The sequence below is a fragment of the Apiospora marii genome (genome assembly GCF_038362585.1).
Source record: "Apiospora marii strain CBS 49790 chromosome Unknown utg000005l_segment0_segment0, whole genome shotgun sequence".
NCBI classification, from domain to species: domain Eukaryota; kingdom Fungi; phylum Ascomycota; class Sordariomycetes; order Amphisphaeriales; family Apiosporaceae; genus Apiospora; species Apiospora marii.
In genome coordinates this window covers 697,423-721,073 of record NW_027117377.1, presented here as the reverse complement: position 1 = coordinate 721,073, position 23,651 = coordinate 697,423, and the positions used below count along the sequence as shown (strand labels likewise).

The 23,651-nt window shown below is 52.7% G+C and overlaps 5 protein-coding genes across 5 annotated transcripts; 2 read left to right on the top strand and 3 right to left on the bottom strand.

The window, feature by feature from the left end:
- Nucleotides 1-874: 874 nt before the first annotated feature.
- PG985_008146 (uncharacterized protein) lies at nucleotides 875-1,579 on the bottom strand (the record flags this gene model as incomplete). Its single annotated transcript, XM_066827914.1, has 1 exon — nucleotides 875-1,579. One exon carries the CDS (start codon nucleotides 1,577-1,579, stop codon nucleotides 875-877), a length of 705 nt encoding a protein of 234 aa, XP_066682826.1.
- A 503-nt stretch (nucleotides 1,580-2,082) lies between these two features.
- Nucleotides 2,083-3,403, bottom strand: PG985_008145 (uncharacterized protein; the record flags this gene model as incomplete). Its single annotated transcript, XM_066827913.1, has 3 exons — nucleotides 2,083-2,692; nucleotides 2,882-2,945; nucleotides 3,118-3,403. The coding sequence occupies 3 exons, from the start codon at nucleotides 3,401-3,403 to the stop codon at nucleotides 2,083-2,085; spliced, it is 960 nt and encodes a 319-aa protein (XP_066682825.1).
- Nucleotides 3,404-4,195: 792 nt separating this feature from the next.
- Nucleotides 4,196-5,607, bottom strand: PG985_008144 (uncharacterized protein; the record flags this gene model as incomplete). The annotated part of the gene is made up of 2 exons (XM_066827912.1): nucleotides 4,196-5,182; nucleotides 5,275-5,607. The coding sequence occupies 2 exons, from the start codon at nucleotides 5,605-5,607 to the stop codon at nucleotides 4,196-4,198; spliced, it is 1,320 nt and encodes a 439-aa protein (XP_066682824.1).
- Nucleotides 5,608-7,444: 1,837 nt separating this feature from the next.
- PG985_008143 (Vacuolar protein sorting-associated protein 13) lies at nucleotides 7,445-17,104 on the top strand (the record flags this gene model as incomplete). The annotated part of the gene is made up of 3 exons (XM_066827911.1): nucleotides 7,445-13,691; nucleotides 13,733-13,905; nucleotides 13,958-17,104. The coding sequence occupies 3 exons, from the start codon at nucleotides 7,445-7,447 to the stop codon at nucleotides 17,102-17,104; spliced, it is 9,567 nt and encodes a 3,188-aa protein (XP_066682823.1).
- An 826-nt stretch (nucleotides 17,105-17,930) lies between these two features.
- Nucleotides 17,931-22,600, top strand: PG985_008142 (ankyrin repeat protein; the record flags this gene model as incomplete). The annotated part of the gene is made up of 2 exons (XM_066827910.1): nucleotides 17,931-18,370; nucleotides 18,640-22,600. The coding sequence occupies 2 exons, from the start codon at nucleotides 17,931-17,933 to the stop codon at nucleotides 22,598-22,600; spliced, it is 4,401 nt and encodes a 1,466-aa protein (XP_066682822.1).
- Nucleotides 22,601-23,651: the final 1,051 nt, after the last annotated feature.

The following is a 23,651-nucleotide window of genomic DNA, read 5'->3' as shown; positions in this document are numbered from 1 at the left end:
CATGCGGCACTATAGCATTTTGACCTGGTACGAAACGGTGCGTCAAACATCTCATATATTTCTGCTTTATTCCAGACTTTTATCTTCAATGCGCATTTGTACGGATAGAAAGGCAGGTGGTTTATCCCCGTACAAATCATTCGTTTTTTGTAGCACCTCCTCGGCATCTGCACATGGATCTGTGCTACTGGATCTTGCGTCGATAATATGACGTTGACGGGGCGCCTCTGCGTACGCATTTGCTAATCTATGCATCCTGATGAATATATCACCCGCTGTTCGGTGGCGGTCGGGGTGAAGCGGGTGACAATCGTCGGAGTGGATGTCCGTCAGCAGGGTTTTGAGATCCCAACGGGACGGCGGCACTCGGTAATACAGATCCATGATGACTGCTTGGAGCTGGAGTGCCCCTCTGTGTTTCACGAGCCTGTGCTTCAAGGCAAGAGTCATCATATCCAAGGCTTCCGCCCTCTCGGTGTCTCTGAGGCGGGAATTCTGCAATGTCCGTATGACCAGGGGGGCGATGTCAATGTGCCTTCGGGGACGGTTGACAAACATGGACAGGAAGCGGAAGGCATCGCCTGAGACATCTCTCTTACCATCCCATCGGTAGAGAGCTTCGACCGTTTCTTCGAGGAGATGGCGCCTCAGCTGGAGCCGACTGGCTGCTTCACGGTCATGTTCGCCGAATGCTCTTGCGCTAATGTGCAACCATGCTTGAAGCCTGCGCCATTCTCCCGCACCGACGATGATGTGGATGGCAAGAGACAACACGTCCCTCGAGTAACTGGCATCCAACAAACGTGTTTAGCAAATATATCTTGGCGTATATGAACCAAAGGGACTGGGAAATGTGAACTATGGCTAAAGCAACTTACGTGGTTTGAGAAGGGCTCTCAATGAGTTCCCTGAATGGGCCGGATCTGACCCAGTGATACACCCTTCTGCCAGCATCATCGGCTGCAAGGATCTCTTTCGCCGTATTGAGAGAGCTGCCATACCCACCTTCCAACTTTAGTAGGCGGTAGTATCGCAGCAGGTAGCGCCGGGCTTTCTGTAGTGAATAAAAACAATCCTCGCCCAACTCCAAAGCTTCCAGCTTTTTCAGATGTCGAGCGCTGTTATCCGCCGATTGCCGGCCCGCGCCATGCACGTCCTCGGTGGCCTCTCGAGGCAGCCCCCCGGCAGGTGACGTGGCGGAATCCAGTTGCTCAGAAAGCGTGTGGAGCGCGTCTATGAAGCGATGCGCGACAAGAGCACCATCGTTGCTGGTCGAGGGCGTCATATGGCCCTTCAGCCTCCCGGAAAGTTGGTCGCGATGGCGGTCGCGGGAACCTGGTGCTGAAGCACGTACCCAGCCAGACGCGGAAACTGGTGTCCTGGGAAGAGGGGATCGTTGGTTTGGCGGCGGTTCTGAGTTCGCTGTGCTCCTCCGCGTAAAGAAATCCTTCATTGCCTTCATGAAGAGGTAGCAGTGTTGATGGTGCGGTCCAAGCTGACGCCGCGCCTGCAGCACACCACGGTCACCACCGCCTGCAACGCGAAGGACTAGGCTGTGAGACCGCAGCGACATGACCATCTTCGCACGATACACCTTGAATCCTGGCGAATGATAGACAGATAATCAAATTGTTTGGGGGGGTTGACGTTCCGTATCTCTAGGGATGAGATAACGAATCGATCACAGATGAAGAGGTTGAGTATTGGAGGGGGTTTTGACCTGCTGAAAGGCAAGAACGATTGGAAGAGGCGTCCCAAGTAGACGGAACTGCCGCCACCCGACGACCAGGGTAGGTACCTACACATTCAGCAAATGGCAGGAAGTTGCTAAGCGCGGCATGTAACTCTATGATTAACAAGCAACAATTGAAACTCTAGCAAATACATGTTGGATTTCTTTTTATATGTAACGTCATTATCGCGGTAAGTGAATGGAAAGGCTAGAGTACGAAAACCCCTGAAGTACGTCCCGAGTTCAATGTCCACGTACGAATCAGGCCAATTGGCTCACATTCAGGAACATGTCATCCAACTCTTTCACACCGACTTTGATCTGATCATTCCTCAGCAGTATATGAACCCCTACAGACTGGATTCGCCAGCATTGTTCACCGCACGTTGATAAGATAGAAATTGATCGTTGTACACTGTTTTCGCCATTGCGAGCACCTTTGTAGCATCCCCACGACGTTTGCGTCTCCGCAGCCAAACTGCGCACCTCATTGCCAGCCTATGCATTCTAGCCAGCCTCATCTGGGGATTCTCGTGCGGGAGCCCCACGCGGAGCTGGTGACAGGGGTCACCGTGGATCTCTGTCATCAGCTTGAAGAATGGATCGGGAGACGTATGATGTGGCACGTATAGCGCGAGGCCTGCCATTCGCAGTTCAAGCTCGGCCCAGTTGTCGAACGCTTTCTCCTCTGCCAGCCTGAGTAGTCTTTGGAGCTTCTTGGCGTCGCTGGGAGGGGGCGTAGTCATACAGGCGTCTTGCAGGGCAACTATCAGTAACGGGGCAATGTCCAAATGGTCTTGGAGATGTGTGACGAATCGATGGAAGAAGGCGGCTCGATCACGGCTGTAAGCGGCCCGGGGACTCCACCGATTGATGGCGCCGACCGATGCCGTGAAGAGATGGCACCTCAGACGCAATCTATTAAGGAACTCTGGCCGTTCTTCACTGCCCTGGCTAGGACTAGTTGCAGAAAGCCAGTCTCCGAGTCGTTCGGCGGCTGCGCCTCCGGCAATGATCTCTATTGCTAGGTCTAAAACGTCTCTTGTCATCCTAGGGACGTCGCTCGGCGCTCTGAGATTACACCATTGATCAGCCAACAACCCGGCAGCATTAGGCCCATCATAGCCTTCGCTAACTTACTTTGCATACCATATGTTGTTCTCAATGAACTCCTCGTGATCATCGTATCGAGCCCATTCGAAGATTTCTTTTGCTGGCGTCGTCGGCGATCAGTTTTGCTTTCGCTCTTCGGATGGAAGCACCACCACCGTGTTCACGAAGCTGGCCCAACTGGCTCCAGTAAGAAAGCAGCCATTGCTTGGCTGAGTGTAGTGATGCTGTACGGTAAAATAGGCCATGTTCAACAATATGGTACAGATCATTACCTCCGAGCCCTCGAATGTACATTGGACCTTTGGTACTAGCGACAATGCCCATGAACTTGTGGGTGTCGTCCATCAACTTCATAAGACGCTCCTCGGAGCTGTAGCAGTGCTGAAGAGGCTTTCGCTTCGTCGAGGCAACATGGGCCGATATGCTGAAGTTGACCAAGCCGCCACCGTCTTCGCGTCTCGGCGACATTCGCGGTGCCTTTGCCCCCGTGACGTGAGGGCTGCTGCGCGCCAGCTGCAGCTGAAGCCTGGCTGGATGGACCAGAATACCCCGCGACATCGGTCCATGCGACAAGCAGGCGACCAGGGGTCCTGAGACCTCGCGGGCAATGGCAAAGCAGTGAAATGTCTTGTACCCACTGTGACTTGGGAGTCATGCCGACCATAAACAAATCCAAAAGACCCCGAATGGCAGCTGGACGTCTGGAAACATTAATTTCGGTGCGATGAGCCCTATTTGCTAAGGGACATACCTATCCTGGTTGATTAGGTACCTACCTACCTCATCAAGAAGTCGGCAGCCGACCAAAACGACCATGCAACTGGAAGATACACCGATGGAATGCTCGAACATGTCTTGATGCCCTTCGTAACCTTACCTGCCATCCGTTTTGTTCTCGTGATTCGTTGAATCCCCGAAACCATATCTGGTGATTGAACCCCCTGTCCGAATGCCGTTACTTACATAAGTAACATTGGGGTTACAGTGTGCTTTCTACTCTCCAGCCCGCCTGCCTGAGAGCCATCGCACCAAAGGTCATTGAAGCAACTGGCAATCGAATTAATGATAAGACCGAGAGACTAGCTACCCATGACTGCCCTACTATTTGATGATAACAAAATCGTTGACAAGTTTGGCGCTGATAGATCCCGATTAATCAAAGCAGCCAGGAAGAAGGTAGGAAGGTACATATTTGAATAGTTTTGATTGATCTCTCGCCCGAAAGGCTATGTGAGATATATAAAAGACATGCCCGGAACGCCAGGCTCTCCCGATGCAGATGCATCCATGATGAAGCCGAGACCCAACACCTGAAAAAGTACATAACGAAACATCAAGTTCGTGACGGTGTTACTCCTTCTTCTCGCCTTCCTTCTTCTCTTCGCCCTTCTTATCGTCACCCTTATCGTAGCTCTTCTCCTCGCTCTTGTCATCCTTCTTTTCCTCTTTGTCATCCTTCTTCTCCTCGCTCTTTTCGTCCTTCTTTTCATCCTTCTTATCCTCAGTCTTCTCTTCCTTCTTGTCGTCCTTCTTCTCAGCCTTCTTGTCACCCTTCTTGTCCTTGTTCTTAGCCTCCTTGGCTTCCTTCTCCTTCTTCTCCTTTTCCTCCTTCTCCTTCTGCTTGGCCTCCTCCTCTTCCTTCTTCTTGCGCTCAGCCTCGGCCTTCTCCTTCTTGACGCGCTCCTCCTCGTAGGCGGGCTCCTCGAGCTTCTGCCACTTCTCCGAGTAGGCCTCCTCGAAGCGGTTCTCCTGAATCTTCTCGCTGATCTCGCCGAACTGGGGCTTGTACTGGCCGACCTTCATGGTGCCGATCATGCTGATCATGATGGCGACGCCGACAATGGCCGTCAGGACGAAGCGGTAGGTGGCGTACCAGTAGGGGGCCCAGCCGCGGATGGACGCGGTGCGGTCCGCGAGCCAGAGGCCCACGAAGGCAGCCCACTGCGCCGTCAGGGCCCAGGGCCAGGGCATCAGGAGGGTGGGCCAGGCCACCAGGGGCGCCGCCACGCCGAGCGCGTACCGGAACCGCGTGCGCGCCGCGTCGGGCGCCTTCTCGGCGTACTCGAGGCCCCAGTGGATCGCGCCCAGGAAGCTGATGATGGCGGCGCCATAGCCGACCTGGAGCGGCTCCAGGTAGCTCAGGAAGAAGTGCGCGTTCTCGTGGCTCATGAGCAGGTGGTTCAGCACCGTCGACGTTGTGGGCCAGTCGGTGTTGGAGGCCCACGAGAGGTAGACTACGCTGAGGGATGTCGCGAGGTACGGGACCGTGCCCGAAAGACCGAGGACATAGGATTCCTTGGGCACCTGGGTCAGGTTGAAGGTTTGCTTCACGGTGTTCTAGAAAAGAGGTATTGGTGTTAGTGGCATCAATGTTTATGCTGTAAAATGATATAGAGCAAAATCCGTATTTATGCAAAGTTGGTACTCACGATATCATGTCCAAGCCCGTCCGCGACGTCTTTGTTGGCGTCTGCGGGGGACGGCTCAAAAGCGTGCCGGACGCTGGACTCTGTGGAGACCTGGTCGGGGTGCGACTCGAGTTTCTGATTTTGCGCCTTCTTCTCGTCTTCAGGGCTGAGCCTGTCGCCCAACGACGGCTTCGTCGCATACCGTGTCTTGAAAACGAGCGAGGTCCCTCGGGGTGCCCGGTTCATGGCATTTTGAGCCAACGAGGGGACGTTGGCGGATCGCAGCGAGAGCTGGCGGGAGGCGGCAAGGGCTCTCGCGGAGCCCGCCCACAGCGGTTGCGTGCTCCGGAACATGGCGGGCAACTCGGTATATGGCGAGAACGGGAGTCAATTGCAGGTTTGGAGATATTACGAAGATCCAGGACTTTGCCGGCGTCAAGAAGCAAAAGGGTATAGTGGTTAATGATTGAGCTGGAGAGAATGGCCAAACGAGAAGAGAAGAGTAAGATGCCTCTCAATTTCAATTGCAACACGGAAACATGACATGGAGCAGGTGGTGTATTGCTGCTGCAAGTTACATCATCACTACCTGCATTTTGCTTGCTCCCCCCGGACCATGCTCGGTATCACGGCAAGTTGGAGAGTCAGGGAGCTACCTCCGCGTGTACTGTAATCTATAGCTGGAGCAGCGCTGTTTTGCGTCAATCGATCGATCGCCTAGGTGCAAGCCCCTTGTCCTGGTCTATCCCGGTGCGTGTGCCTGGATATCCGCATCCTGAGCTGCAACTGTTTTTGGGGAAGCTGGGAAAAGCTTGGGCGCAGGTGACGTAATGGTACTGAAAGCTTGGCAAAAGGGTTGGGTGGTCCTCGCTTGATCGAGAGGGACAGACTGGGACCTCAGCAAGTGGGATGAAATTGAAACAGGTTAAACATCTGCAGAAGCGAAGCTACCCCACATGCTGTGGCTGGTGGTTCGCTTCCTCGACATACGCTCAAAAGACAGCCCGACTCCATTGGTATCAATAATGCGCTTGTGATATCGGGAAATGAAGAGACCGTTCGGGATTTGGTAAACCTTCTGAACACTTTCCATGAAAATATTTCAATAGTTATTCACTCAACGTACGGAGTACCACGTCTCGAAAAGCAGCACAGTATTGCAAGAAGAGGGCAGATCGCAATGGGCTAGGCTTGCTTGGCGGGGGTTTTGCTCCGCCGTACCAGGCTAGACGATGGCCATGGCAGAATGAGCTGCATGCAGATTTCGACATTCTACTACACATTCATCATGGTGTTTCAGGAACAGCCATAACATCCTAGTTCAAGTCGTGTAGATATGCATCCTTACACCAAATTCTAGCAATATTCATCGTGTTGCAGCACCTCTCAATGTGTCATGTAGACAAGCTCAATCAGACCACCCGCTGCACTAACCCCAGCAAACCCTCAGCTAGCGCAAAACTCCAGCCACAGTCACCAACCACGACAGGAGCATGGTGGATGCTGAGCTTGCTTTGGTAGCGACTATTGGCGTCATCAGTTCCAAGGCACCAGCCAAATCGAGGAGCGTAGTAACCTGACTGCTGCACACATTCGCACCACTAAACGCCTGCCTCGTCGGTCTACCTCCTTGGGCAAAGCTACGGCACTGACAGACGAGGTGCCCAACCGACCTCCATCCAGTCGTTGTCCCATTTTAACCTAGATGCGGGATCGATTGCTACATCGAGAAATTCCCACGCACCAGGTCCTTTGGTTTTGGCCAAAACACCATCCTTCCATACCTAACACCCATCCTACTCTCGTCCCCCCTTCCCCCATACCTTTTTCCATGTCAAGAGGGAGTAGGTAGTGGTTGATCTTTCCTGCGTTGGTTTTGTTTCCAACCCACCCATGCAAAGTACTTAGTTTTTCCGACCTAGATACCCGATTACTTCAGTGTAATTCAATCAAAATCCTAGCCCTTTACGAGACCCATTTGAGCAACCCACTACGTCGTCCGCCCCTGATCGATCCCAGTGCCCCTCATTCGACTTCTGAGGCGTGACCAACGATTCTGTTTCGACCTTCGTCCTCATATCGGCCATTTCTTCCCGACCGTATTGCTCTCGTCCCGCCGATGAGGACTCACGATACCCCGCCCTAATAATCGAATTCGTCCCGGCCCGGGTTACGGCACCCCGCAGACAATATGTTGGAAGGCTTGGTTGCAGGACTGCTGAACCGCTTCCTGGGCATGTACGTCAAGAACTTTGACCCTGCCCAGCTGAAGGTCGGTATCTGGTCCGGCGACGTCAAGCTGCGCAACCTCGAGCTGCGGAAGGAGGCCCTAGACCAGCTGAAGCTGCCCATAAACGTTGCCGAAGGACACTTGGGCGAGCTGACGCTGGTCATACCATGGTCCAACCTGCGTGGCGCTCCGGTCAAGGTTATCATCGAGGATGTCTTCCTGTTGGCCTCTCCGAAAGAGGAGGCTGCCTATGACGAGGACGAGGAAGAACGGCGGAAACAGCGCATCAAGATGGAGAAGCTGGACTCGGCGGAACTGCTCAAGGAGCGCTCCCAGGAGGGTCTCAGCCAGGAAGAGCAGAAGAAGAGCCAGAGCTTCACCGAGAGTCTGGTCACTAAGATTGTCGACAATCTCCAGGTGACGGTGAAGAACATCCACGTCCGATACGAGGATTCTATATCCGCCCCGGGCCACCCCTTCGCCCTCGGCATCACCCTAGAAGAGTTCAGCGCCGTCTCGACCGATGGCGAGTGGAAACCGACCTTCATCCAGAACTCGAACAAGACAACCCACAAGCTGGCCAAGCTAGGAGCTTTGGCAGTTTACTGGAATACGGACACCGAACTGTTCGGCTCCGGCCGTGAGGTCGCTGGCAAGGGCGAGGACGAAATGAATCACGACAAGATGGTTGAGTGCTTCAAGGGCATGATAGGGGGAGCCGATAACAACAACACGAAAAACCACCAGTTCATACTCAAGCCAGTGAGCGGCCAGGCCAAGATCGAGTTGGACAAGACGGGCGACGCCCACGTTCCGAAATTCAAGGGCAACCTTTTGTTTGACGAAATTGGTGTTGTCCTTGATGACGATCAGTACCGAGACAGTCTGATGATGGTGGATCTGTTCCACTACTTCATCCGCCATCAAGAGTACAAGAAGCTTCAACCGAAGGATGTCTCACCCAAGGACGACCCACGTGCTTGGTTCAAGTTTGCCGGGAACGCTGTCCTGAACAAGATCCACGAGCGCAATCGTCGGTGGACGTGGGACTACTTCCGTGAACGCCGCGATGACCGCAAGCGGTATATCGAGCTGTTCAAAAAGAAGAAGGCCAACCAACAGTTTTCGTCCACAGAAACCGAGGACCTCGAAAAGCTGGAGTTTAAGTTGGGCTACGAAGACCTACGCTTTTGGCGATCCCTCGCTAGGAACCAATTGAAGAAGGAGAATGCTGAAGCGCTCAAGAATGCACCGAAGCAAGAGCCTCAGCAGCAAGGCTGGATTGCATGGGCCTGGGGCTCGAAGCCTGCTCACCCCGCGGACTCCACTGAGAATACTCAGATGACAGAGGAGCAACGGCAGGAACTCTACGAAGCAATCGACTGGGATGAGAAGACGGCCTTGGCTGAATCTGTGGACGCGCCTCGAGATACTGTCAAGATGCAACTTGATGCGTCTTTGAGTACCGGAAGCTTCACTCTGAGACAAGACCCTCATGGATCCAAGAAGGATCTCTTGAGCTTGCATTTCGACCTGTTCAAGGCTCGAGGAATCAAGCGACCCGATTCAGTATTGGTTGATGTAAGTCTGGGTGGCTTCCGTGTCCAGGACGGAACAACACCTGCCTCGCAGTTTAAGGAAATTGTCAGAGTCAAAGACGCCCCGGAACTGGGCCGCCAGAAACGTCTGTCCATTGGTGATCTGGAAAACACTGAACACGAAACGTTCTTCGATGTGTCTGTCGAGCAGAACCCGCTGGATGGGCAAGGCGATATCGCTGTTACCGCAAAGCTTAAGCCCCTGGAGATCATATGGAACCCCAACTTCGTCATCGGCATCGTTGACTTCTTCAAACCCCCCGAGCGTCATATGGAGTCCATTACCGCACTCATGGAATCTGCCGGTGCTACTGTCGAGGGCTTGCGACAACAGACGAGAGCCGGCCTGGAGTTCGCCCTCGAGGAGCACAAGACCATCAACGCCAAACTGGATCTGCAAGCGCCTCTGATCATCGTACCTCAGAGCATTACGGTCAAGGAGTCTACTTGTCTCATCCTCGACGCTGGTCATATTAGTGTCTCCAGCGAACTGGTGGACAAGGATACCCTGAAGCAGATCCAGGACAAACAGAACCAACAGTACTCCGACGAAGACTTCAAGCAGCTTGAGTCTCTGATGTACGATCGTTTCGTCGTCAAGTTGACATCTACCCAACTCCTCATCGGCCCGTCGATCGAAGAGACCAAGACGCAACTCATTGAGAAGGACGACGCACGTCATTACCATATTGTGGAGAAGATCAACTTGGACTTCACAGTTGCCATGTCAATTCTACCGAAGGCGCCGAACCTCACCCGGATGAAGATCGCTGGTCACATGCCTGTACTTCATGCTGCAGTCTCGGACACCAAGTACAAGAGTCTCATGAAGCTGATCGACGTTGCTATCCCGAAGTTTGGTGGTGACGAACAGCAAAACCAACCTCAGCAGCAAACTATGAGGCCACGGCTTCTTAGCACTGCTTCAAGTCGTTCACGAAAAAGCCACCAGAGGAAGGATACCCCGACTAATAACCTGTTCATGACCAAGCAGTCTGCCGTGATTATCGATGATGATATTGATGATGATGATGACGATGCCTTCGAGGACGCGCCTGATGGCAGCTCTAACCAACAGCTGAAGATGCAACAGCGAAGCTTCGAGTTCAAGTTCGCCGTTGACAAACTGCAAGGCTCTCTCTACCGCAGCGATCCGGACGGGAAGGGAACCGAGTCGCTATTGGTGGAGCTGGTTGCCGAGAATTTCGACCTCGAGTTCTTCATGCGACCGTTCGACATGGCTGCAAATGTCTCACTTGGCTCTGTCACTGTGGACGACTTTGTCGACAACCCACCGGCGGAGTTCAAGTCAATCATCTCTTCCAGGGATGCCGAGGAGGGCAAGGAACAAGCAACACTCTTCAAAGTCAAATTTGTTAAAGTCAAGAGAGACTCCCCCGAGTTCATGCCAGTCTACGACGGAATAGAGACCAACGTGGATGTTGCAATATCGACGATCAACTTGGTCGTGACCAGGAAAACGCTGTTGACCCTGCTGGACTTCATCCTTGTTACGTTCTCTAACAGTGACAACAACAACGCAGGTGCCCAGAAGAAGCAGCAGTTCATGGACACTGATGATGAAGACGACGCGGTCGAGATCGTGGAGCCAGAGCCCGAGCCGCAGCAGAACGAAGGGGGCTCCATACGTGTCAAGATTGACCTCAAGACAATCCGGATGATTCTCAATAACGATGGTATCAGGCTCGCGACTCTCTCGTTCAATCATGCCGATGTCGGCATCCATCTGTCCGGCAAGACGATGCGGGTTGGAGCGAAGCTGGGTGACTTGAGCTTGGTGGATGATGTGAACGTGGGTGCGGAGGAATCCTCCAGTTTCCGACGGCTTATCACCATTCAAGGCGACGAACTTGCCGACTTCCGCTACGAAACCTTTGATTCAAGCAACGAGAAGGCGTACCCAGGCTACGATTCGTCTGTGTTCTTACGAGCCGGCTCCATCAAGGTCAACTTCTTGGAAGAGCCTTTCAGAAAGATCATTGAGTTCCTGGTCAAGTTCGGCAAGATGCAGGCCATCTACAACGCTGCAAGACAAGCCGCAGCCAACCAAGCCCAGCAGCTTCAGCAAAGTACGAGCCGCTTCAAGTTTGACGTTATTGTCAATACTCCTATCATTGTCTTCCCTGCTACGGTTGACCCAGATCAGCCTAAGCGTGATCTTATCACGGCCTATCTGGGTGAGATCTATGCTCAAAACAAGTTCGCTCCGCTGGATGACTCCGAGAACTCGGAGATCGCTATGAAGCTCTCGGCAGGTATCCGAAACATTAGGCTTACATCACTCTATCACTATCCCGAGGACAAGTCCGAGGAACTTGAGATGATTGACCATGTCGACCTCGGCTTCAACATCACCTATGCCGAACACAAGAAGGGTTGGAAACGCCCCGACATGGAGATTGAAGGCAAGATGACCGACTTCAATCTGAAAATTACCCAGCATCAAATGCGGTCACTGTTGGGCATTACTCGGTCTGTTCCAGGTGCATTTGCTACCGATGCCGATGCAAGTGGTGAGGAAGCAGAAAGAGATGTGGACCAAGGAACTCTCCGTAGGGCGAAGACCATGACCTCCATGCATTCCACGAAAGATGACAATCTCGTGGACCTTGGTCCGGAGCTGGGATCTCATGAGGATACCTGGACCAAACTGGACCTTGTGTTTAATGTCCACAAGATCGGTCTCGAGTTGATCAACGCCCCGGATGACCGACCAGTCGGTGACACGGAGAAAGCAAGTCTTGCGCAGTTCTCCCTGGACGACAGTACGCTGAAGACACGCATGCTCGCTGATTCCTCGTTAGAGGCCGAATTTGTCATTCAGTCATTCTCCATCCAGGACAGTCGCCAGAGAGATGCCAACAAGTTCCGCAAGATTATGACATCCGCAAACAAGAGTGTTCAGCAATTCATGGCATCTGTTTCGTTGACTGGCGGCGAGAATAGGAACCTGATTGCCATGGTCGCGATTGACAGCCCCAGAATCATCTTCACACTGGACTACATCTATGCCATCCAGCACTTCATCTCAGCAGGCCTGGCTGTGGATGAGCCGACACCTATTGAGGATGCCCTGGAAGAATCGCCAGATGGCTCGGAGACGGACTCAGTACAGGTTACCTATGCTGGTTCCAAGTCGCAGAAGACAGTGTCTGAGAGAGGAGAGCCCGAGAAGAAGAAGGAATCGAAGATGGATATCGCCTTCCGTGTTAATGTCGTCGACGCTCAAGTTATCTTAATCGCCAACCCCCTCAGCTCGAGCTCTGAAGCGATTGTGCTGGGCACCAAACAAGTGCTTCTGTCACAACAGCATGCCTTGACCTTCCAAGTATCCGAGGTCGGCATGTTCCTGTGTCGCATGGACAAGTTCGAAGCGTCAAGACTACGTGTTCTCGATGATTTCTCCATCCAGATGTCTATGGATAGTTCCCAGCCGAACGCGACGAACATGCATCTGGACATCGACCCGTTGATCCTCCGAGTATCGCTGCGGGATATCCTGCTTGTTCTTCAGATCGTGAGCAAGGCATCTGAGCTGTCAGCAAATGAACCCGAGCCACCACAGCAGCCCAGCGCATCCGATAAGAAGGCCTCGCAGCTGCGGGATGACGGACTCAAACAGCGTTCTGCGAGCGGCAGAGGTCAATCCACTATTGCGAAGCGGACAAAGGGAACCAAGACTATTGCCACTGCGACAACCAAAACCCGTAAGGGATCCCAGCCGCCGCAGCCCGTTCACGATGTCAACAAGGGACCCAAGCGCCACGAGGAGCTGACTGCCACTATTGCTGGCATCCGCGTCGTTCTGATCGGTGACTTGCACGAGTTGCCGATCCTGGATATGAACATCAAGAGCTTCTCTGCATCTGCAGCGGACTGGTCTAGTAGCCTCAAGGCCGAGACGGCAATTGACATGTATGTCAATGTCTACAATTTCGCCAAGTCTGCTTGGGAGCCTCTGCTCGAGCCTTGGCAATTGGGCGTCGGCGTCGCCAAATCTTCGGATGGGCTGCTGTCTGTCGACCTCCAATCTAAAAAGACCTTCGAGGTCACTGTTACGACGGCCACTATCGCCGTTGCTTCAAAGTCGTTCGACTTCCTAACGGGCGGCGAGGATGTACTTGAAAAGACCAGAAGCACCGAAGCTCCCTACAAGATCCGGAACTACACAGGCTTCGATGTCCTCGTGGAGGCTAGAAACCAAAGCGACACTGAGAACATCTCCGCGAAGCTGACGGATGGAGAGGAGGCACCTTGGAGCTTCGAACACTGGGAGAAGATGCGCGAGAACATCATGTCCGAGAGCAACACGGCTAACAGTGTCAGTGTTCAGATCGAGGGCAGTGGGTTCGACGCCGTCAAGAACATCCGGCTCAACCGTGAGGGCGAGTACCTCTACAGTCTGCACCCCAAGGCCGACAATGCGTTACACAAGCTCTTGGTGGAAGTCAAGCTTGGAAATGACAACATTAAGTATGTGACGTTGAGGTCACCATTGGTGGTCGAGAACCAAACGCAGATACCGGTCGAGCTCGGTGTGTACGATGCCCAGGAGGGGCATCTGCTCAAGATTGAGAAGATCCCGCCTGGTGAGAGTCGGCCTGCTCCAGTCGCGGCTTGTTTCGTCAAGTCGCTACTAGTGCGGCCGGACTCTGGCTTCGGGTATGCATGGTCTTCGGAGCATCTGTGGTGGAGAGATCTCTTGAAACGTCCGACGCGCACCCTGATGTGCAAGGGCGAGTCCAACGATCCTTTCTACTTCCAGATGAGCACAACTTTCGAAAAGGGACATTTCCTCACTGGGTAAGTTTCACCCTTGCGGATCTGATGTGACAATGCTAACATAATTCACCAGCAAATACCCTTACATGAAGATCAAGCTGTCTCCCCCATCGTTCTGGAGAACCTTCTGCCATACGACTTCAAGTACCGCATCTACGACAAAAACACTAAGAGAGATTGGACGAACTTCTTGCGCAAGGGTGGCGTTAGTCCCGTCCATGTCGTCGAGCTGTCCCACCTGCTCCTGATGAGCATTGATATGCAGGACACCGTCTTCAAACCCAGCGAGTTTGCTATCGTCAACCCTGGTCAACAAGAGGACTTCCGAAAAGAGAAGAGACTGATTTGCAAGGACGAGGAAGGCCTTCAACTGCATCTGTCTCTCCACTATTACCGCGTTCCCGACGGCGGTGGGGCGTTCCAGGTCACCGTGTTCAGCCCTTACGTCCTGTTGAACAAGACAGGCTTGGATGTTAACATTCGCGCCAAGCAGCCTTTGCAACAGGCAAAGAGGGCCGCGGGTCAGTCACAACTCAATGCGTCCTCTAGAGGACAATCCAAGGCCACCCCCTTCATGTTCTCATACCCGAGCGACGAACACAAAAACCGTGCGCTGCTCAAGATTGGTGACTCAGAATGGAGCAAGCCTCAGAGTTTCGATGCCATTGGAAGCACGAGCGATGTTATCCTGCCCGCTGTCAACAAGAACGCCGAGTATCATGTTGGAATTACAATTGAAGCGGGAGAGGGCAAGTACAAGATGACGAGAGTCGTCACTCTTGCACCTCGCTTCATCGTCAAGAACAAGCTGGGCGAGGAGATCAACATTCGCGAGCCAGGCTCCTCGAACATTATGACGCTGCAGACAGGTTCACTCCAAGCTATGCACACGCTTCAACGCTCGCCAGTTAAGCAGCTCGCGCTCTGTTTCCCAGGCATCAACAACCAGTGGACGTCGCCCTTCAACATCTCCGATCTCGGCACCAACCACATCAAGATCGCCAAGGCGGGTCAGCGCCAACGGCTGGTTCGTGTCGAGGTATTGATGGAGGACTCGACCATCTTCTTGCATCTCACCATGGAGTCCAAGGCATGGCCATTCTCCATGAGGAATGAAAGTGACACCGAGTTCGTCTTCTACCAGGCCAACCCCAACGTCGACGATGAAGGGGGCGAGGACCGTTCTGGCTGGCGACCGGTCAAATACCGCCTACCGCCTCGAAGTATCATGCCCTACGCGTGGGACTTCCCGGCTGCCAAGTTCCGAGAGGTAGTCATCACTGCTTATGGCAAAGAGAGACATGTCAAGCTGGCAGAAATTGGAAACCTCATTCCCATGAAGTTCGTCAGTGGCACGGGCACTCAGAAGATTATTGACATCAACGTCGCCGCCGACGGACCCACCCAAACTCTGATCTTGTCCAACTTCAAGCAAAGCAAGAGTTTGTATCGCCAGCGAACCGGAACCGGGCTCAGCACCAACAGCAGTGGAGGCTTTGAAGTCAAGAACCTGGACACTGGCACAACCTTCCAAGCGCAACTCAAGCTTTCGGGCATTGGTGTTTCGCTTATCAACACGTCGCTCAAGGAGCTTGCTTACATCAACTTCCGTGATGTGCAATTGAGTTACAAGGAGTCGGCACTGTACCAGACAATCAGCACGTCCATCAAATGGATCCAGATCGATAATCAGCTCTACGGAGGACTTTTCCCCATGGTGCTCTACCCTAGTGTCGTGCCGAAGCAGGCGCAGGAGATTGAGATGCATCCATCGCTCCATGCCCAGGTCACCAGGGTCAAGGACAATGACTACGGTGTACTGTATGTCAAATATGCGACGTTGCTTCTCCAGCAAATGACCATTGAATTGGACGAGGATTTCATCTACGCTGTTCTGGACTTCACAAAGGTACCCGGAGCAGCTTGGACCGAGACACACGAGGGCAAGCTCTGCGACGATGACCTAGAAATCCCAGAGCCGAAGCAAGAGCAAGGCGGCCAGGATATCTACTTCGAAGTCCTCAACATCCAACCTATGCAGCTTGATCTCTCGTTCATGCGCACAGAGCGAGTCAATGTGGAGGACAAGACATCGTCGCGTAACCCCATCATGTTCTTCATAAACGCCATGACCATGGCCATCGGAAACGTCAACGATGCGCCCATCCGCATGAACGCATTGCTTCTGGAGAACGCACGCATGTCGGTCCCTGTACTCGTACAGAACATGTCAAACCACTACAGCCAGGAGGTCATCTACCAGATCCACAAGATCATCGGCAGTGCAGACTTCCTGGGCAACCCGGTCGGTCTCTTCAACAACCTCAGCAGCGGTATCACCGACGTCTTCTACGAGCCATACCAAGGTCTCATCATGTCCGACAAGCCTGAGGATCTCGGTATCGGTATCGCCAAGGGTGCGGCAAGCTTCGTCAAGAAGTCCGTGTACGGCTTCTCGGACTCGTTCTCCAAGATCACGGGCAGTCTTGGAAAAGGTCTGGCAGCAGCCACCCTAGACAAGCAGTTCCAGGATCGTCGCCGCATCACGCGGGCCAGAAACCGACCGAAGCACGCACTCTTTGGCATCACGACGGGCGCCAATTCGTTTTTCACCTCGGTCGCGTCCGGCGCGGGCGGCCTCGTGAAGAAGCCGCTCGAGGGAGCCGAGACTGGTGGTGCGGCTGGGTTCATGAAGGGCATGGTGAAGGGTGGTGTTGGTCTTCTGACCAAGCCCGCCGTCGGCGTGTTCGACATGGCGTCCAACTTCTCCGAGGGCATCCGCAACACGATGACGGTCTTTGACGGATCTGAGCTGGACCGGGTGCGATTGACGCGCTTCATTCCGGCCGATGGCATTGTTCGCCCCTACAACCAGCGCGAGGCGCTGGGTCAGTTCTGGCTCAAGCAGACGGACAATGGCAAGTACTTCAACGAGGGGTACGTGGCTCACCTGGAGCTGCCGCGCGACAACATGGTGGTTATGGTGACTTACAGCCGGATCCTGCTGATTCGCAGCGACCGGCTGACGACGGAATGGGATGTCCCCCTGAAGGAGATCCAGATCGTGAAGCGGGAGCGCACGGGACTTAGCATCGTACTCAGGGGCGGGTCCGTGGGGCCTTTCATTCCCGTGGGCGAGGAGTCGAGCCGCGAGTTCCTGTACAAGTCGATCGCGATCCCCGTCAACGAGTTCAACCGCCGGTTCCGGGGTCTGGAGTAGGAGGATGATCATCGGGCCGCGCACCATAGGTGGGGGATTTCGCATTACCATCAACGGCTGCGGAGGAGTTTGGAAAGGGGTCACAGTCGAGGTCGGAAGAGCCTGGAGGGTGATCTTCACAGAAAGAGTACAGAAAGCAGTCCTCGGAAGAAGAGTGGCGAGGGTAAGAAGAGTCTAGATAGTAGTGGTAGCAAGAGGAGGAAGACTCGCGAGGGTAGTAGTAGTAAGAGACGAAGGACGGCGGAGGGGTAGTAAGCAGTAGCAGAATGTCGTGGAGGCTCTCGTTTCATGGGCTGACTGACGCACATGCGATACAATTGGGCGTGGCGTTAGGGGGTTTAGGATTGGTAGTTTTATATGATAATGGTTCTACTATACCTTGAATGATTGCGTGAGGTTAATGCTGCTAGCTAATGATCCTAACAATGAGAACTATCTAAGGCCTATCATACCTCAATGAATGTACCAAACGTGGAGGGTTGCACTAAGTGGCAGGCGTCCCGCCTCTCGGGTACCACGCATGCACTTGGCTGGCCGGCTTTTGTGGCCACTCTATTTTACCGGGAGGAGTTGATTGGCTCTACGCCGTGAGGTTCCCTGCCGCTATATGCAGCTCCTTTTTTAATCATGCAGTTGGTTGTGCTGCATATGCCCATCCCCTCACTTCCTCGTTTCAGCCCAACCATCTTCCCTTTTCAATAATTCTGTGTGTTGCAACAGTAGGCAACATTCTCATGTATCTCTTGACACAGCACATCATCATCTCTGACTCAATTGTATATACGAGCATCACGTAAACTCACGGTTCCCACTTAGAACTGCCACCATGGGACTGCGCGGTACGTTGTCCAAGCTCTTGAGTAAGAGCAAAAAGAAGAAGAAGGACTCTTCTTCGACTTCGGACACGTACACACCCACCCCCGTGGCTGAAGTAGTGGCGGCTGTAGAGCCTCCGCCCAACCTCGACGCCGAGTCGCCCAGCCTCTGGGATGTAGCGTATGGCCAGCTCAAGGTCCGCGACCGCGCCCTCGTTGAGGAGTACGAGGAAGTGCTGTTGGCAAAGCAGCAGAGTGACGACGAAGCTGCGGCCCTGTTGCAGGGGCGGCTTGATGATCGGCCCCTGGAGCGAAGGGCGCAGATGCGGGACATGGCGGAGCACAGTCTGCAGCGCATGGCGGAGAGCCGAAAGGGGAAGGTTCTCGGGAAGGTTACGGAGACGATGACGGTGTTGGCTAGTGTTAAGGGGGTCGTTGACTCGGCTGTGAAGTAAGTTTTTCATTTCTATTAAGACCCTATTGAAGGGATGCATTTTCTATACTTCCTGGACTTTCAGTCTACTAGATTGTTTCTTTTCTCTTTTCTCTTCGTTGTTCATTAAGCCTCGATTGACCATGCAATCGAGGGCTGTGTCATGTTTGAATAAGTTTAGGCTTTTATAATTGTCTTCAGTGTCGCTTCCGTGTTCCATTTCATCTTTTCGCAACAACACCTGTCTATGAACGAAATAAACTCATGTCGGCTAACTCCGTTCAAAGGGCCTCACCCGAAGCTTCGGCTGTCTGGGCTGGAATCTGCTTCGTCATGCCTTTCGTCGAAAACCTGGCCGAGTCGACGGCCACCATGCAAGAGGGCTTTGTGTACTTGACATCCAGGATGGAGTACTATGCAGCATTCGAAAGGGTGTTGTTCCGCCCGGCTGAGGTTTCTTCCAGTCTGGGCGCGCTCGCCAAATCAAACAAACCGGACGTTGTACGACTGTATGGCCAGATCATCGAGTACATCGTGCAATGCGTCATACAAATCCAGCATTCCAGGACCAAGCAGGCCATTCGCGGCATGCTCAACCTGGCCGACTGGAAGAAGAAACTCGCGGCGGTACAGGAAACCGAGGCCTTGGTTGCTCGCAACGCCGAACAGATGGGCACCGCACAGGGGCAGGAGACAATCACGAAGATCCGGGTCGATTCCTCGCAATCGGTGGAGCTTCTCCAGTCTTTCATCGAGATACGCCGCAAGCACCTCTTGGTCGCCAAGCAAGACCAAGAGATCGCTACGAAGAGCCAAGAGATATTGTCCCAGCAGCTGGAGCTCTCCAAACAAGCGGAACAGAGAACGCTCACGCGGCAAGAGCAAGAATGCCTAGAGATATTTACCAACGGCCAGCAGGACTATGTTGATTGGAAGAACCGTGTCCCCAAGCGCCTTGATGGCACGTGCAACTGGCTCCTGCAGCATGAGAGCTATCTAGAGTGGCATAAACGACCTTCGGGACCCATCCTAATCTCAGCGGACCCCGGCTGCGGGAAGTCGGTGCTTGCGCGATTCCTCATCGACGAGCTCCTTCCCTCTTCAGCACCGCAGGCGACCATATGTTACTTCTTCTTCAAAGACCAGGCACAGGATAAACTCAAGCAGGCTCTTTCGGCCGTCATTCATCAGTTGTTAACAAGGTATCCTTCCTTGGTGGAACTGAATACTGAAGGGCCATCGGTGACTAGAAGCCTCAGTTCACTTTGGTCCCTTTTGACTTGCATCCTACGTCACCCAGGTGCTGGTCGAGTCATTTGCATTTTGGACGCCCTTGACGAATGCAGACAGAATGACAGAAGGGTACTCGCCGATCTCGTGAGAGGGTTTTTCAGAGGCCAGGGCGATAGCGATACCACCTTCAAGATGGTTTTGACCAGTCGTCCGTACGAGTCGATTATATCCAGTTTTGGAAGTCTTCATGAAGACATCGCTACATTGCGTATCCCTGGAGAAACCCAGCTCGCTGCCATATCAGAAGAGATCAACATTGTGATCAAGCATCGGGTACAGGACCTCAGCCAGCGTCTTGGCCTTAACGACAGCTTGAAAGCATACCTAGAACGACGCTTACTAATGATCCCCCATCGGACCTACCTGTGGATTCACCTGGTCTTTGATTACCTGGAAGACAGATCGTTCAAGAAGACCGATAAGGGCATGGGCGAGGCTCTTAGAACACTTCCTTCCACCGTAGAAGATGCATACGAGGCGATACTTCAACGGGCGCATGACAAACACTTTGCGTTCAAGGCGTTCTGCCTCGTGCTCGCAGCAACTCGGCCACTGAATCTTGGAGAGATGAACGAGGCCATAAACACTCTACGCGACACCAAATCAGCAGAGCAGCTTGATCTGGAGAGTCTGGATGATTTCAAGAGCACTATTAGGCGAGAGTGTGGTCTGATGCTTTCAGTATACAGGAACAAAGTCTACTTCTTACATCAGACGGTGCGGGAGTTTCTTTACTCTGTGAACAAGCCTTCAAAACTCCTTCACCTGGATGAAGATGGCCATGCCGTCCCTGAAATATGGCACAACTCCATTTCGCCCCAGATCGCCGACAAAGTATTTGGAGATTGTTGCTTGACCTATCTCAATCTTATTGAGTGCCGAGAGTTAGAAGCTCAAGTTGAACGGGAGCTACCTTCGGGAGACTGGCGGTGGATAAGTCCAGACTACAAGATTGGGCGGCTCATCCTCCTTTCAAGACTGAGGAGACAGTTCATCCATGACTTCCGCAAAGCGCACAAGTTCCACGCTTATTGTTGCTCATTTTGGCGCTGGCATGTTCTGGAGTCAAATTGCCCTGATCTTCAGGTCGATGACAGGTGTCGGTCCCTTTTCACGCACGGCCCCATGTTGCGGGATTGGGTTGATTGCAACGGTCAGGGATGTGACATGGAGGAGATAGACTTGTCCTTCGCAAAAGTGAAAGATCAAGGCTATGATGTTCGACTCTGCAACACGTCGTACATGATCCATTTGAGACTTACGAAGCTTGTTGAGGACATTGTGCAGGAAGATACGAAAGTTCTGAACTTTGACGAACGAACCCCAAGAGTCTCTCTCCTGAATGATGCCATCCGATCCGGGGGATATCAACTCGCACAACGTCTTCTTCAACTGGGGGCTGATCCAAATGATCACCACCGCCGAAAGCTAGCACTAGGCGCTGGTAAACCAGAGTATATCTTAGCAGAAGTGGCGGAGAAGTATGCAAAAGGCCCCACACCTGAGCTGCAAAGACTCATCTTGCTACTTGTTGAAAAGGGTGCCAGTTTGACGAGCTATCCCAAGGACGAAGGGACGGAAATAGAAGAGCCATTCATGAACAATGTCCCTTTGTTCAGGGCCATGATTTATGGTGGCGTCGATATGATTCCTCGATTTATTGCCATGGGAGCAGACGTGACTGCTACAGGCTGCCACGGGTCAATCCTCCATCTCTGCTGGGGTTGGGACTGGGTTGATAGCTATCCTCACACACGTCATTGGCCATGGGTCAGACAGACAACAGGAGCCGCAATACGCCAGACAGTGGCCTGCAAGGCGCTAATCGAACGTGGCGCAGATATCAACTTCAGAAACCATAAGGGTCGAACGGCTTTATTTCATGCGAACTCTGATGTCATCAAGCTGCTATTAGAGAGCGGAGCAGACATTCAGACACAGGACTATGAAGGATTTGCCCCTCTACATTTTCCCCTTGATGGAGAGGCTGTGGAAACATACGTTTCAAGTGGCATTCCAGTAAACGCAATTGGAGGTTGTGGAATGTCGCCTCTTATGTGTGTTTGTAAGAGCCAATGGCCTTATTTTAACGAAAATGTGGCCCGCCTAGTCGAGTTGGGAGCAGACCCAACTTTTGTTAGCCCCCACGGGCAGACAGTGCTTCATTTTATCGCCGTTCAGTACAATGGCCAAGGATCATTACTAAAATTGCTGGTTGCAAAAGGGCTGGACGTAAATGCCCAGGACGTCTTCGGTATGACCCCTCTTCACTACGCCTCATACAATCCCCACAAGAAGGATTTGGTGAAACCTTTGCTTGACGAGGGTGCCGACCCGACTATACGGGATCGTCAAGGGCGAACAGCATTCCACCTGTTCATTATGAACCCACTGGCCGCAATTGATGCACTAAAAGGAAGTCTTTTTGAGACGTCGCTATTACATGGAAAGCATTCGATAATGACCAAAGATTCTCACGGGAGACATGCGCTACACTACGCTTCTTCTACTATGCGACTAGTGGAGTGTCTTGTCGAAGAGGGTTTTAGCCCAATAGAGAGAGACGACGATGGAAAGAACCTTCTGGATCTTCTTTCAGAACGCCTAGTGCGGGCGGAAAGCTCGCCGGCGGAAGCAATATTCGATGATATATGGCACCTGCATGGGTTGATCAGGCCCGCATTGGGTAAAGTTGATTGGCGACCTTACACAGCTTGGAGTTTGAAAAGATTCGCTGAAGAGCTAGTGCCTTTCATCGAGAGTTATGAAGAGGGGGCCGAGGAAGCTTTGCACCCTATGAAGGCGCAAAAGGCAGGGGCGAGGGAGTCGAAAATGAGTGAGAGCCACTTACCATCACCTTTACCTTTGAAGAGAGATCAAATGGAGGTCTTGAAGGAAGACCTACACAAAGAGGAGAAAGAGATACAGAAAGAACCAGCTGGCCATAACAACTAGTAAATAAGGGATTGCAATTCGCATTGGTTGATGTATAACATTTTGGGAGTTTATATATATTAGGGGTACAAATAAATGTGCAAAACATGTAATAAGGACACGCATATAGACGAGTGTATTATGAAAGGGTATTTGAATCTCCCATCGTGGCCTGTGTGGCCGCCACAGTGAACAGCGAATGTGTTTATTCTGGGGGAAGCTGTGAGGTGGGGTGTAACGAGGGCTACCACTTCAAGGCTAACTTAAGGGGACATTCGTAGGCTCAGCCTGATATTATGATCTTAGTAGCGACGCGGTGAACATTCTTATATGCTCGAGGATGGTTCAATGAGCCCGTTTCCCGCAGCTTCTGTGCAGCACCTCGCTCTTGTATCGACGATTCACCATTGGCTTCGAGACGACGTCAACACAGGAACAACATGCCAAAATAACTCAAATCCAAGTATCCGAGCCTTAATTTGAACCCTACCTAGCTCTACTTAACCCTAAATATTCTAACCGCTACTTTAATAGTGAAGATGCATTCGTTGAATTTTACTGAGGCCCATCGATAGTTAAGTTAAGGATGCATTGAATGACGTGAGGACCTCAAAACGTACACACCAATTGAGGTGCTGCACATGGGCCGATTCCTTTCCAGTCCGAATGCCGTTCTTATCTGATAGGTTGCACTTTGCACCTAGGTTAGTGGCAAGTTGTCCGGTGCCACGGGTAGGAAAAGCAAAGTAAGCCTCTGTCGGTCAGATTGACACGCGGGAGTCTGATACAGTCTCAGATCTTCTTTCGTCCCATTGGCTTGACATCCCGTGCCAAGCTGCAAGGGGGTTAGCAGCCAGCCACTTGCCCAGGTTCCTGCATTACCGACAGCCTATCAGATCTCAAACCCAATTGGCGGTATGGCTAACTGTCTAGTCTGAACCTTGAGTTGAGCACCCGCAGTCGCCTTGTCTCACGACTGCATATGCAGACATTTACCGATGACCGGGCATAAGAAACAAAGAAGCAAAACTGGCATGGAGACGATCGCGCAGCCCGGGTGTCGCAGTGACGA